This window comes from Rhinolophus hipposideros (genome assembly GCF_964194185.1).
Source record: "Rhinolophus hipposideros genome assembly, chromosome: 5".
Lineage (NCBI taxonomy): Eukaryota > Metazoa > Chordata > Mammalia > Chiroptera > Rhinolophidae > Rhinolophus > Rhinolophus hipposideros.
Genome location: NC_138051.1, coordinates 71,917,947 through 71,934,025, shown reverse-complemented (window position 1 = coordinate 71,934,025; position 16,079 = coordinate 71,917,947). Strand labels below are relative to the sequence as shown.

General features: G+C 35.8%; 1 protein-coding gene across 2 annotated transcripts in view; it reads right to left on the bottom strand.

Moving 5' to 3' along the window:
- The window catches only part of FUT8 (fucosyltransferase 8), a 207,073-nt gene that overhangs the window by 73,217 nt on the left and 117,777 nt on the right, over positions 1-16,079 (bottom strand). For both annotated transcript variants that reach the window (XM_081049403.1, XM_081049404.1), the window contains 2 exons: positions 5,444-5,559; positions 5,165-5,327 (listed from right to left, as the gene is read on the bottom strand). In XM_081049403.1, the coding sequence (XP_080905529.1) occupies positions 5,165-5,327; positions 5,444-5,559 (279 nt within the window). The remainder of the gene's footprint in view (positions 1-5,164; positions 5,328-5,443; positions 5,560-16,079) is intronic.

The following is a 16,079-nucleotide window of genomic DNA, read 5'->3' as shown; positions in this document are numbered from 1 at the left end:
GCCTATTGAAGGAAAAAAGGAAATTCAACATGTTCTGTATGGCTTTCTATTAAATCAAACATACACATACACAGAGACAAACAGCATTACATTTCATTGACAATAATTACATAGCATGAAGCAGGTAAAAACTAGATTCGGTCTAATTTAAAGAGGAAAATTCTTTGAAATATAAAAATTGGCATGGTTTATGCTTTCATGTCATAATAATCAATCCATTCCTTTACCATTGGGAATGAAAGCTGATCTCTGTATTTTTTCATAAATTAGAAGAGTAAAAACATAAAAGTGAATGTTTTTACCAAGGTACAGTAGTACAAAGTTTTGGCAATTAATTATTCACATTCATCGCAATCTCTCTCAAGAAAGTAGAATAACCAAGCTTACAACTAGAAAGTCAAACACCAAAAAAAGGTACACACTAATTTTTATAATAATACAGTCAAAGTCTCAATATAAGTCACTCTATTCCAATAGTCAACTAAAATTAAGCTTGCTTTTTAAACATTTTGTTCTTGGCCTCCCCACTGGAGACCATGATATGACACAGTCTCAGTTCTCAGTAAGGAAGTCTCCGTAAGGAAGACAAGCACAGGAAAGACCTTAAATCCAACCTAGTTCTTCGAGGATTCAACAATGTTTAGAAGTTACCATCCTGCAAAATTTATCATCTTTTGACCAAAGACATGAAATAACCAAAGTTTCTGTTGTGGCCTATTATTGAGAAACATCGTAACTGAAAACTATTCTACAGAAATGCTTGGGTTTTTAGTGACTCCACTCTGAAGTCAAACCTAGAAATGTCCCCAAAGCTGGAGATCTGATTGTGTTGGTTTTGACTATGAATGTATCAAACACCATAATTGGTGGGTGGTAAATCTAAAGGCCTGGGATGAGACCAGGTCAATGCCTGAGAAACACAAACCCAGGCAAAATACCAGCAGAGGCCAGCTAGTCATTTCAGAGCAGGAGACAGATGCCTGAAGACTATTGGTAGAACAGAAAGAATAGTAACTCTGAGTCTGACAGCAAACCAGCTATGACAGACAACAAATCCTCTATTTCAAAAGCTGGGCTACATTTTTGTCCTTTGTATTTTCTGTTAATTTTCCTATTTTCATATTTTAATATGCCCAAAAGTTTTAAAATGTCCTACCCTGCCTCAATTATGCCACTGAAGAACCTCAAGGAGAGCATTTTGTTTATATCTGATTCAAAATGTTAAAGAAATTCCCTGAGGGCCTGCACAAAGCAGATGTAATTCAAGCAAGAAAATCGCAAGGTGAGGGAAGTAACATTTATTAAAGTCAACGTGATATGAAATGTAGACAAATGATTAGATATATTTAGTAAGCAAGAGTATTTTTAATCATGCACATTCAATTAAAAGAAAGTTCATTCTCTAGTTTAGTATCAGAATTACACTCCAAATCAGAAACACTGATATTTTCAGAGATTCATGTAAAACTGTGTCTTAAGACTGCTTTTAAATATAGGGTCACTTAAATCCTCCAAAGTGAATCAAACATGAAGTCAAGGGTGCTGAGTATAAAAATCCTTCAATGTCAGGTTTTCTTCTAATCCCAGGCTTCCTATCAGCATGACCCTGATAACAACTTAGATCCCCCCTCCATTTCCTCTTCTATATACTCCTTGACTTCTAACAAATACTCTCACTTTTGCAGAACCCACTGTTGAAATTGACTGGAGCTTCCATCCAGTTTTATTTAGGGGTAAATGACTTTTCTCCTGTAACTTGCCCTTCACAACTTTGGGATTCTCAATTGCAGGAGAATATTTTGACCACAATTACATAATTTTCTTTAGTTGCATAATTTTCAAAACTAATTCAATGGAATAAGACTTTGTTCTTACAAAAAGGCACAAAGTAGAGTGTGAAATAATCAAAGAATGCAGATAGTTGGCCCCTCCTTTTCCAATAAAAAAGACATTAACTTACTGAAGGCTGACTAAGTAATGAGTGCTTAGCAATGTAGGGTAGAAATGTTTAAGTTAGAGTTCCAGTCCTCAGGAGATTACAATTTGTCAGGGAGAAAAGCCAAATGAGTATATAAGAAACAATAATCTCCATTTATAAAAGCTATCGTCCTAGTAAAATTCAAGTACTCCGTTACTTTGACTCATCTTTCCCCCTACATCAGATCTGTCAACACAAGTCTGCAGTTTCTATTTTTCACAGTTTAATCCTTTCTCTCTACCCCTAGTGCAGCTACCCAGATCCAAAAGCTCATTATCATTTATTTAAACTTTTGAAAAATACGTCTAATGCCCTGGTACCAGGTTTTCCTTCTCGTGGCTCTCAAAATGATCTTTCTAAATTCACTAATAAGGAAATGCAAATGAAAACCACAATGACATACCACTAAATTCCTATTAGAATGCTGTGTGGGGAGGGGCAATGTAAAAATCGACAATACCAAGTGTAGACAAGGATAAAGCGACTGGGACTCATCCATCGCTGGCGAGAATGCAAAACCAGTGCCTTCACTTTGGAAAAAAGTTTAGCAGTATCTTATAAAGTGAAACATATACTCTGCTTATGACCAATCAACCCCACTCCTATGTATCAATCCAAAAGAAATGAAAACATGTTTCCACAACAATGTGTATGCTAATGTTTACAGTGGCTTTACTCATAATCACCAAAAAATGGAAAACAACCCAAACATTCTTCAACTGTTTAATGGATAAACTGTGATACACCCATACAATGGAATAATACCTAGAAATAAAAAGCAATGCACTACTAATACACAAAACAACAGAGATTGTGAATCTCAAATGCATTATGCCAAGTGAAAGAAATCACACTCAAAAAACTACATAGTGTATAACTGCATTTACATAAAATTCTGGAAAATGCAAAATTATAGGGCTAGGAAACAGATCTGGTGACTGCCAGGGGCTGGTGTAGGGAGGGGGAGGTGCTGATTACAAAGGGGCATGAGGAAATTTCTTGGGGTAGGAGCAACATTCTGTATCTTGATGGTGATGGTGGTTATACAACTGTGAGCATTTGCCCAAACTCATAGAACTATAGACTAAAATATGTACATTTTATCATATATAAATTATGCCATAATAAAGTTGACTTAGAAAGAAAAAAAAAAGAGAATCAGTGTTTCTACCAGACAAGTTCTAAGAAAGAAAGAAACCCCTTCGGAAGAAACAAAAGCCCATAAGTTTTTTCCCTATAATTGATGTCTTTCTGAACCAAACAATGGGAAAAGTGATTCATAGGAAAATCTGAACAAGAAAACTGATAGACTCAACCTCTGATTTCTCAGAGAACACAAGCTTTCAGTCCAGAGACAACCCAACCCAGACACTCTGATTTGGACAGTGTAAAAATGAAACAAAGATTTTTGTGTAAACAGGGGCAAATATAAACATTTTAACTCTTACACTTAAGGATCTTGAAAATTACCAGTGAGACAGCATTATTTCATATGAATCATATGAAATCATCTCTATTTGTATATTCATTAAAGGTTATTTCTCTAATGTTTGATCGTGCTTTACAGATTAGAATGTACCACTACATTCTAATATGGCTGCCTAGAGTTAAAATTACTACCCTGTAAAGTTGAATTCCAAGTTCATTATAATTTCTGCAGAAGACAAAATAAATTAACTTATGTACCTTGTGTACCTTTTCATTTTTATTTTCTGTGAAATATTATTTAACATATCCTAAGAGGTAGTATCAGGAATCATATTTAAAATAGAATTCAACTTACAAAAAATTTAACATTCATTTACATCAACTTTTCAGGGACTTTTTTCATGTGTATATTTGTACATTGTTTCTACACATAGTAACAAAATATATGCAGAAAATAATTCTTTAAATAATTAAATTTAGAAAAGACCTGAAAATTAAATTCTCAAGTAATTAAATCATTCACACTTTAAAATTAAACATTCCATCAGAAATCAACATTCAAAATTCTACTTTAAATACCACATAGTCTATACTCAGCTCAAATCCTCTTCAGAGTTGGATTTTCCTATAAAACTGCAACAAGCAAAACACACAAGCATACAGCTCCAATGAACAGAATCGCAGTGCCTAGAATCAGTTTTAAGGTAAACAAGCATTAAGGACAGACTTAGTCGGCATTTGTTCTACTCATCTAACTATGGCTTGATTGCAAACTAGGCTAAAAATTTCAAAGGGACTGCCAAATATGTGGCCTAATAATTCAATGCCTCTTGAAATTTATACTATCTTATTTCTGTAGATTCATTAATGCTAAAATGATTCCAATAAACTGATAAATTTTATATGTAATTTCACTTAAAACAGCAGAGCAATATTTCAAAATCTCTTGGTTGTGGTGTGATTCTTTTCCTCTATATAGTGGTAGGTTGTGTTAATCCAACAATTTTTCTTTTATTGTTCACTAATGAGACAGTAATAGCCATTACAATTCTACTGGAAATATAGACTTGTAAATGTAACAGACCTAAGGGCAGGTTTCACTGTCTGATTCTCAGATACATCTTGTTCTGCATGAACACATCAACAATAAAATATTTTCTTTTCTATGGAATATAAACTGCATATTTTCAGAAACGTGCAAACAAATGAAACAAATTTAACTAGGTAGATTTCAGGTTCTTTTTTCTAGTAACTAAACTAAAGATCAATGAATAGAATATTCCTTTTTATCAAAAACCTGTTAACCTTTAATTAAAAACCCTAAAAAGAGGCTATGTTAACGTTTTTAATATTTGAAATAGAAATGTAACTATCAGCCTCAGTATGAGTTCTAATGTACTAAATATAAAACTACACACTCCACTTCAAATATTGATTGTACATGAAGAAAATTTACAGGAAGATATTTCAATGTAATGTTGGCTGACCACTACCTTCAAAGTTTACTTAGGGTATAAAGGTTTCTAGGAACATATTTTAAATAATATCTTCCAGTGATATATTTCAGTTGATGAACTACATTTGGCAATTATTGTCCTTTGAGAATTCAGGTACTTTCTTGTTCCTAAACATGGTAGGTATCATTTATTATTCAGCAGGGAATTTACCAAAGTAAATTGATTAAATAAGTTTCAGTTTCCCATTCTTAGAGCGTAATCTTTACTAAAGCCCAAATGAAATGTAAAGTAAAAATACTACCTTTCATGATGTCCCAAATCTGACAGAAATTCATCTACATGTCTTTGGAGTTCATTTCCTTCTAAATTCTTTAATTTCTTCAATTCACTTTGTAGGAAAAACCAGAGCTCTTTAGCTCCGTTTTCAATCCTCCTTCTTAGGATTTCATGATCCTTCCCCAGACCTGCAGTCAAAGAATAGAGAGTACCAGCGTTTCCAACATTTTGGTGAAAGGAAATTTTAAATTATTTGTGCTAATATCAATATATTGAAGAGGAAAAACACTGTATAATCACCTACCATTTCTAGTTTGTTTCTTATAATTTTCAATCTGTTCTTTGGCCTTCACAAGCTGCTCTTCTAAAGCACGAACCCTTCCAGAAGCTGGCCCCTGATCAATGGGGCCTTCTGGTATCCTGTAGTTCAGGGTAGAAAATGTAAACGTTTAGCTTATAAATTATGCAACAAAATACATACTTACTAAAGTTACATGCTAAAACATATTTATTGGTAACTCAAGAAGTCACTGAACCATAAATATATTAGAAGACCAAATAAAATTGTCTTTCCAAAGCTATAGGATAAAGCATAAACATTGTAAAGGTACTGAACAGAAAGAGAAAAAAATGACGTCAACTTAGTCCTTTGATGCAGATTCTAATACAGATTTTTAAAATACTTTTTCTAACATTTTTTTACAACAGATAAAGCCAAACCATGAATTACCTATTACACTTCAGAATACATGTTTAGTAAGAAAGCTCTTGTTATAGCTATACCAGAGTAAATAAGGTATTGTGATTTTATATGAAATTGTATGCAATAACATTGAACAGAAGCATGAAAAATCACCATACTCCAATCATAAGTGTCCCAGTCTACAGAATTTGAATTAAAAAGCCTTCATTTTTACACACACAAAGTGAATAATGATAAAATGAATAGAGTTGGTAGGTGTACAATTATCCAATTTATGAACACAAATGTGTATACATTCATAAATGAGGCATTTCCTGGTTATAGTTTTTAAAACTTGGTTCTTAAATCTCCTTCTGAATTAGATGGCATGTTTCTAAGAAATAATTTGAAAACAGAATAAAACTATCACCTCTTGGAACTTATTTTGGCAGCAATATGCCACAGGACAAGGATGTCCTTTTCTAGAATACACTTTAGTGACACAAAATTTCAGACAACAGGAAGATATGTCTAAGTTCTCCTTTACCTCATTTCTTCATATATTGATGGAATAACATTAGGGGAAAACAAGTGTGAAAAATATCATAAGATCTTTTCAGCAGATTTCCGTTAAGTACTCTTAGGTTGGTGCGAAAGTAATTGCGGCAATTATTTTTAACCTGTTAAACCGCAATTACTTTTGCACCAACCTAATAAATATAATCTAATTCTAATAAAACATAAATGTATTAGTGATTTATATTACATTATTATATACAATAATCTAATTCAACGGTGGGTAAACTGTAGATAAAGAAAAGTAATGGAGAAGCCAATGTAAGAAAAGCACACTCTAAGGACTATTCTTTCCAAACCCCATCCAGAAGAGCTAATTTATAAGAACAGCCTTTTCGTCTGAATATTTGGGGAATTTGATATTTTTTAAGAATCACACTCACTATGTAAAAGATAGATAGGACATCTCTGGCTAAGATGAAATAACAGAATTCAGATTTACCATTATTCCTGAAACAACTGAAAATCTAGACAAAATGCATGAAACCATGGTTTAATAAAACTGGAATCAGGAGACTTACATCAGAAAGATGGCAAAGTTCCCAAACTTTGGTCCCCCTCAGGGAATGGGCCACTAGCAACTCTCCATAGACGAGATACCTTTATAAAGCGCCCAGGACACAGGGTAAGACTTAAGCTTGCCCTTGACCACAAAACCCCAGAAAAACCGCATTAGAAGGGTAAGAAGAGCAGTTTCACTTTGCCCACATTGTTCCCCCCCCCCCCGAGGTGAGCGCAGTGCTGCATGGAGGGGGTGTCCCAGGCCCTACAGTTTCTCCAGTGGGAAAAAGAGAGGGCAAGGTGGATATCAAGCTTCCCCAGAATTCTGGATGCTTCCTGGGAGGTCCACTTAAGTACTGCCTCATGGGGATTACTGGGAAAGTCAGCTAGAGATAGAGGAGGGGCAAGGGGCTCAGAGCAGAAAGTGCAAGATCTTGGACGACTGTGTTCTTGCTAGTGGTGGAGATCTCTGTTCCTGGTGGAGATCTCCGTTCCTGCTGAGCAGAGATCCTAAACGAGCAGCTCTGATCGTTTGCAGAATTGAGCCAATGGCCCCAACTGTCCAAGGAATTTGATTAGCAGTTCTGCCTGGTTTGGGTACCCAGCCAGAGGGCAGTCCTGGCAGAGGAGCTCATTCTAGAGCTCCACCTAGACAGAGAAGCAAGGCAGCGGGGCTCAACTCAATTGCTGAGGATAGCCTCCAGTCCCACTAGAGGAAGCCTGGCCAAAGACGCCAAGCAGCCGCACAGCACATCCTACAGCCTGCCTCAGCAGCAAAGCAAGGCAATAGCCCTACCCAACTGCTAAGCATAGCCTCCACATCCACCTGACAAGGAAGTGTAGCCAAGGACTCAAGGTAGCCACAGAGCCCATTCTACTGCCCCTTTCAGGTAGAAAGCAGAGCTAGCAATACCACCCATCAACTGAACATAACCTCTAGCCCCACCTCACCAGGTTGCACAACCAGAGACCATGGACAGCTCTGGAGCCCATCCTATAGCCCCACTCAGGCAGAGAGCCAAGCCAGCAGCCTCGTCCAACTGTGAAACATGACCACTGGCTCTGCCTGGCCAGGTAGCCCAAACAGTGACTCTGGGCAGCCTCAGAGCCCAGCCTACAGCCCTGTCCAGCAGCACAGCATAGCTTACATAATCCGTAGATTCACCCAGGCAGAGCATCCAGCCAGCCACCCCACCTAATCTTAATGCATAGCCTGTGGTTCCACCTGATCAATGAGCCCAGAAAGCAACCCAGTCCAACTGTGGAGCAGAACCTCCAGGCCCACCCAACTATGGGGTATAGCTGGCAACTGTGTCTCACCAGAAAGTCCAGTAAGAGACACTGCCAAACAGCAGAGCATAGCCAGTAGCCTGCCCCATCGCAGAGCATAGCCTGCAGCCCTGCCCAAATTTGAGGCACCACCTGCAGTCCCATGTGATCAAAGGGCACAGCGTGAGGCCCGATCTGATCATAGCATAAATTTGACTGGATATAGAATCCAGCCAAGGGCTCCATCAAGCCAGGAGACATAGCTTGGGGCTCCACCTGACCAGAGGCAATTGCAGAGCCCAGCATAAGGCCCTGCTCAATTGAGGAGTGTAACCAGCATCACTGCCCTGCCTTGCCAGGGAACACAGCCATAACCTGCCCAACCAGAGGTGACTGCAGAGCCCAGCAAATAACCATGCCTGAATGCATATCCCAGCCAGTGTTTCTGCTCAAATGTAGAGCCCAGCCACCAGGCCCACCAGACTGCAGAACAGTGACACCCTCCCCACCGCCTCAGAGCACAGGCAGTGGCCCCATCCAATTAGAGACCCTGAGAGCAAGTATGGTTGCCCGAGGCTGCTACCACCTGCCCATCTAGAATCCCAAGCTGAGCTGACTGGTGAAGGTCTTTTCCCACCAAAGCAAACCTGTAAAGGCTGGAAAAGAGACTGCTTTCTCAAATGAGCGGATACCAATTCAAGGATACAGAATCACAAGAAATTAGGTAAACATGACACCACCAAAGGAGACTAATAAAGCTCCAATAACTAACCCTAAAGAAATGGAGATCTATTAACTGTCTAACAAAGAATTCAGAATAATCCTCTTTAAAAAATTCAGTGAACTTCAAGAAAACACAAATAGACAACTAAGTGAAATTAGAAAAACAATGCACGAACAAAATGAGAAGCTCAACAAAGAAATAGAAACCATTGAGGGGGCAGAGACCTAGGAATCCAAGAGCTGAAAAATACGATGAAGAATTTAACAGAGAGCCTCGATATCAGACTTGACCAAGCAGCAGAAAGAACTAACAAATTCAAAGACAGGTAATTTGAAATTATCCAGTCAGAGGAGCAAAAAGAAAAAAGGAGTTAAAAACAGAAGAAAGCCTATGTGAGTCATGGGATCCTAAAAGAAAAACAAATCAATCTATGATTATTGGAGTCCCAAAAGGAAAAGAGAAGGAGTAAGGGACAGAAACCTTTTTTAAAGAAATAACTTCCAAAATCTGAGGGAAAAGATCTTCTATTCCAAGACAGATTACAATACGTCTCTCTAGAATCAGAGACAAATGTAAAAGTAACAAGAGAAAAAAATTCTTCACATACAAGGGAATCCCCAGTAAGGCTATCAGCGGTTTTCTCAGCAGAAACATTGCAGGTCAGAAGGGAAGGGGATAATATAGTCAAAGTGCTGAAAAGAAATATACTAACAACCAAGAATACTTTATCTTGTAAAGCTGTTCTTCAAAAATGAAGGAGAGATAAAGACTTTCTCAGAGAAACATAAAGACTTTCTCAGAGAAACAAAAGCTGAGGGAATTCCTCACCACTAGATCAACCTTATAAGAAATGCTGAAAGGGGTACTTGAAGCTGAAATGAAAGACACTAATTAGTAACATGAAAACATAAGAAAATATGAAAACACAGTGGTAAAGGAAAGTATGTAGTCAAATTCAGAATACTCCAATACTGTAATATGGTGGTGTTTCAATCATTTCATTCTGGTATAAAGGTTAAAAGACAGAAATATTAAAAATAACTACAATTATTTGTTAATACCTACACAATATAAACAAATGTGAACTGTGACATCAAAAACATAAAATGGGGGTAGGGGAGAAAAAGGGTAGAGTTTTTCTTTTATGTGATCAAAATTAAGTTATGATCAGCTTAAAGTAGACTATTATATCTATAAGATGATTAATGTAACCTTCATGGTAACCACAAAACAAAAACCAACTGCAGATGCACAAAAGATAAAGAGAAGAGAATCAAAGAATACCAACAAGGAAAATCATGAATCATGAAGGAAGACAGCAAGAGAGGAAGAAAAAAAGAAAGTACAAAATAGTCAGAAAACAAGTAATACGAAGGCATTGGTAAGTCCTTACTTATCAATAATTACTTTAAATGTAAACGAATTAAATTCTCTAATTAAGAGACAGAGTGGCTGAATGGATAAAAACACAAGATCCTGTTTACAACAAGAAATTACTTCGGCTTTAAGGACATATATAGGCTCACAGAGAAGGGATGGAAAAAAATCATCCATGAAAATGGTAACCAAAACAGAGCAGAGGTAGCTATACTTATATCAGACAAAATAGACTTTCTGTAAAAAATTGTAACAGAAGACAAAGAAATTCATTACAGAATTATAAAAGGGTCAATCCTTCAAGAACATATAACAATTGTAAATAGTGGAGTTGCCAAAAAAATGTATACAAGTAGACACTTTGGCCAACATTGCTCAAGCAGTAGTTCACCATAATCAGAAGTGTCTGGACGCTGATGGTAACCACTTTGAGCACCTCTTGTAATTGCAGAAGTCAAATATGACTTGTATTCATCTTTTGTTATTAGTATATATTGAGTATTACAATTTTAATATAGTTTTTTTCCTTTCTTAATATGTGTATGCATTTTTTTGGCACTCTCTGTTAAGCAAATACTTCCAGATCGGAAAAAAGAAATAGATACAATACAATAATCATAATGGACTTAACCACTACTGTGGGATCCCACTTTCAACAATGGATTGATCATCCAAACAGAAAATCACAAAGAAACATTGGACTTGAACTATACTTCAGGACTAAATGGATCTCATAGACATATACAATCATGCACTACTTAACGGAGAGGACATGTTCTGAGAAATGTGTCATTTGGCGACTTCATCATCGTGGGAACATCATAGAGTATACTTACACAAACCTGGATAGCATAGCCTACTACACACCTGGGCTATATGGTATAGCTTATTGCTTCTATCCTACAAACCTGTACGTCATGTTACTGTACAAAAATAACATGAGATTAAATCAAGCACAAGGGAAGATAATGCAATCACGAGATGTAGTAACAGGAAATGCATGAGACTACTGCTAGCATAACACAGCATTCTGTTTCACAGAAAATTTTTTTTTTGTAAGTGGAAAGATTACATTCTAAAATCACAATATAGTCTAGTAAATACATAAACCAGTAACACAGTTATTATCATTATTAACAATTATATACTGTAGATAATTGCATATGCTATACTTTTATATGGCTGGGAACCCAGTAAATTTGTCTATATCAGCATCACCATAAACATGTGAGTAACGTGTTGTGCTATGATGTCAGAATGGCTATGACATCACTAGGTAACAGGAATTTTTCAGTTCTATTATAATTCTATGGGACCACCACCATATATGAGGTCTGTTGTTGACCAAAATATTGTTATGCAGTGCAGAACATTCCATCCAACAGCTTCAGAATACACATTCTTCTCAAGGACATATGAAACCTTCTCCAGAACAGGTCATATGTTAGGTCACAAAAATGTCTAAACAAATTTAGAATACTGAAATCATACCAAGTATGTTTTCTGACAAAATGGCATGAAACTAGAAATCAGTAACAGGAGAAAAACTAGAAAATTCACAAATAAGTGAAAATTAAACAACATGCTCCGAAGGAAAATTGGATCAAAGAAAAAAATCAAAAGGGAAATAAAAAAATATGTATCTTGAAACAAACTACCCCCCCCCAAAAAAAAAAGGAAAAAGAACACACCAAAACATACAGGATGCAGAAAAGCAGACCCAGGAGGGAAGCTGATAGTGATAAACAAGGAAAGAGAGATCTCAAATAAACAACCTAAATTTATACCTTAAGGAAACAGAAAAAGAAGAAACTAACCCCAACTTAGCAGAAGAAAGGAAATAAAAGAAAAGCGCAAAAACAAAGAAGAGGAAAACAACAGAAAAGCTCAATGAAACTAAGAGCTGGTATTTTGAAAAGATAAATACTAACAAATCTTCAGCTACTTACCAAGGAAATAAGAGGACTCAAAAAAAAAAAATAAAAACTATAGATGAAAGGGACGATATTACAACTGATACCACAGAAATTAAAATGATCATTAGAGACTACTATTAGCAATTATATGCCAACAAATTGGACCACCTAGGAGAAACTGATAAAATTCCTAGAAACATATAAGACTGAATCATGAATAAGTAGACAATTTGAATAGACTAATAATGAGTAAGAGATTTGGCCTATAATAAAAAACCTCCCAAAAAAGAAAAGTCCAGGACCGGATGGCTTCATAGGTGAATTCTATAAAACATTTAAAGAAATATTAATGCCATTCTTTCTCAAATTCTTCCAAAAAACAAAGAGGAGGGGAAACTCTCAAACTGATTTTAGGGGGACATTTTTTAAAAAAGAAAATTACGAGCCACTATCCCTGATAAATACTGATAAAAAAGAAATTCAATAAAATAATAACAAACCCAATTAAACAGCTCATTAAAAGGATCATACACCGTGATCAAGCATGATTTATCGCTGGGATGCAAGAATGGTTCAACCTACAAAAAACAGCTGCATTTCTATACACTAACAATGAACTATCAGAAAGAGAAATTAATAAATTAAGAAAACAATGCCATTTCTAATTGCATCCAAAAAAAAATACCTAGGAATAAATTTAACCAAGAAGGTGAAATATCTGTACACTGAAAACTGTAAGATTCTGATAAGAGAAACTGAAGAAGACACAAAGAATTGAAAGATATCTGATATTCCACTTTCTTAGATCAGGATGATTAACCTTGTAAAATGTCCACACTAACCAAGCCATTTACTGACTCAATGTATTTCCTATCAAAATTCCAATGGCATTTTTCACAAAAATAGAAAAAACAATCTTAAAATTTATATGGAATAGACAAAACAATATTGAGAAAGCACAACTTTGGAGGCATCAAACTTCCTAATTTCTAGCTATATTACAAAGCTATAGTAACCAAAACCATATAGCATGAGCACAAAAAACAGACATTAACTAACAGAACAGAATCAAGGGCCCAGATGTAAACCCTCACAAATATGGTCAACTAATATTTCACAAGGGAGCCAAGAATATTCAGTGGGGAAAGAATAGTCTCTTCAATAATGATGCTGGGAAAACTGGATAACCATGAGCAGAAGAATGAAATTTGATCCCAATATTACACTACTCACAAAAAATTAACTCAAAAATGGATCAAAACCTTACATGCAACATCTGAAACCATAAAAATACTGGAAGGAAAAAAATAGGGAAAAAGGTTCCTTGACATTGGCCTTGGCAATGGTTTTGTTTTGTTTTGTTTTGTTTTTGTATAGGACACCAAAAGCACAAGCAACAAAAGCAAAATTCAACAAGTGGAACTACATCAAACTGAAAAGCTTCTGCAGAGCTAACAAAACAACCAACTGGAATGAAAAGGCAATCTATAATATGGGAAAAAAACATTTCCAAATCATGTATCTGATAAAGGGCTAATATGGAAAAATATATAAAGAATTCATGTAACCCAATAGCAAAAAAAAAAAAAAATTTTAAATAGTCTGATTTAAAAATTAGCAACAGATCTGGATAGACATTTCCCCTCAAAATACATACAAATGGCCAAGAGGTGTATGCAAAGATGCTCAATATCACTACTGTTCAGGGAAATACAAATCAAAACCACAATGAGATACCACCTCAAACCTATTAGAATGGTTATCATCAAACAGACAAGAGATAACAAGTGCTGGTGAGGGAGAAAGGGATGACCTTTGTGCACTGTGGGTGGGAATGTAAATTGATACAGCCGCTATGAAAAACAGTATGGAGGTTTCTCAAAATATTAAAAATAGAACTACCATATGATCCAGCAATCCCACTTCTGTGCATATATCCAAAGGAAATGAAATCAGTCTCTTGAAGAGATATCTGCACCCCCATGTTCACTGCAGTACCCAAGACATGGAAACAACCTAAGTGTCTGTCGATAAATGCATGATAAAGAATATATACATATATATATATACATATATATATAAATACACACACACACACAATGAATTATTATTCAGCCACGAGAAAGATGGAAATCCTGACATTTGTGACAATACAGATGAACCCTGAGGGCACGAAGTAAAGTCACAGAGAAAGACAAATACTATATAATCTCACTATATAATATAAATATAATATAATATAATATAAATATATTACATAAATACTATATAATCTCACTTACATGTGAAATCTGCAAAAGCCAAACTCGTAGAAACAGAGAGTAAATTGGTGGTTTCCAGGAGCTGAGGGGTGGGGGAAATGGGGAGATGTTGGTACAAACTTCCAGTTATGAGTATGCTCTGGGGAATGTACTGTACAGCATATTGACCATAGTTAATAACACTGTATTGTATACAGTAACTCCTCACTTCATATTGTCAATAGGTTCTGCAACTTTAAGGGAAACAATGTATAATGAAACCAATTTTACCACAAGTTAATTGATGTAAATAAACAAGAGTTAAATTCCTATGGCATCTCATGAATATTCTAACAAAAGGAGGTTGTTTGAATGAGCCCTATCTCTGCATCAGTTTACTGCCTTGAGAGAGTTTCCAGAATACAAAGAAGGAGTATTCAGGTAGAGCCCAGTAAATTTCCTGAGTTGAAGAGATAGAGCTAAGAGTCTAAAAAGACCAAGACAGCTAGAGTTTGGATGATAAAGTACCATAGAAGAGAGAGCTGAACAGAGAACTCCAGAGAAATGCAGAGGTTCCACTTTAAAATCAGCACACGTATGTAAGGAACTACTCAAAGCGGGGAAAATAACTAAAAGGATCAGTGGGAGCAGTGCCTGACAGTCATACAGGGTTGGGAACAGTTCCTGATCCTACCAGCTACACAGGAAAACCTCATAATTTATGGGCATTGAATACAATGCTCAGAGGATTTGGCCTCAGTAGCAGGGAAACAAGCCATAGACTAAATATTACTTGTGTCCTGCCTAACAATTCTTAAAAGAAAGACCTAAAACGATCAAACTACTATCAAGTAACTTAACTACATCCCAGAACAAAGCTTAAGAATATTTGTAAGAATACAAGTGTACCTGTAACCAACAAGGTAAAGGTCATGATGTCTACACTCCAATAAAAAATTACCAGGCATGCAAAGAAACAAAAAAATATAATCCATAATAAAGAAAAAAGCCAGTCAGTCAAAACAAACTCAGAAAGACAGAGATGTTAGAATTAGCAGATAAGGAGCAGTTATTATGACTGTATTTCATATGTTCAAAGTTAGAGCCAAGGAAGATATAAGAAAGATATGAAAGGTATAATAAAGACCCAAGTTGAACTTTTGGAGGTGAAAACTGCAATATACAATCGATGGGATTTATTGAAGATTACGTATTGTAGCTTCTACCTTAAGAAACTAGGTAAAAAGAGAAAATGAAACCCAAATTAGGTAGAAGAAGGGAAAAAATAAAGATCAGAGAGAAAATCAGTGAAATGGAAATAAGAAAAACAATACAGAAAATCAATGAAACCTGAAACTGGTTCTTTAGAAAAAATACAATTGATAAATCTTTAGTGCGGTGGTTGAGAAACCTTCCCTCAAAGACCAAATACTAAATGTTTTAGGTTTTGTAGGCTCACAGGTAAAATCAAGGCCATTATGTAGGCACATACATAATGCAGCCAACTTAAAATGTAACCATTTAAAAATGTAAAATCATTCTTGGCTTGTGGGCCGTAAGAAAATAAAACGTGGCAGGTAAAATGTGACCCACAGGCCACAGTTTGCCAACCCCCACTCTAGTCACACTGATCGGGAAACAGAGAGAAGATACAA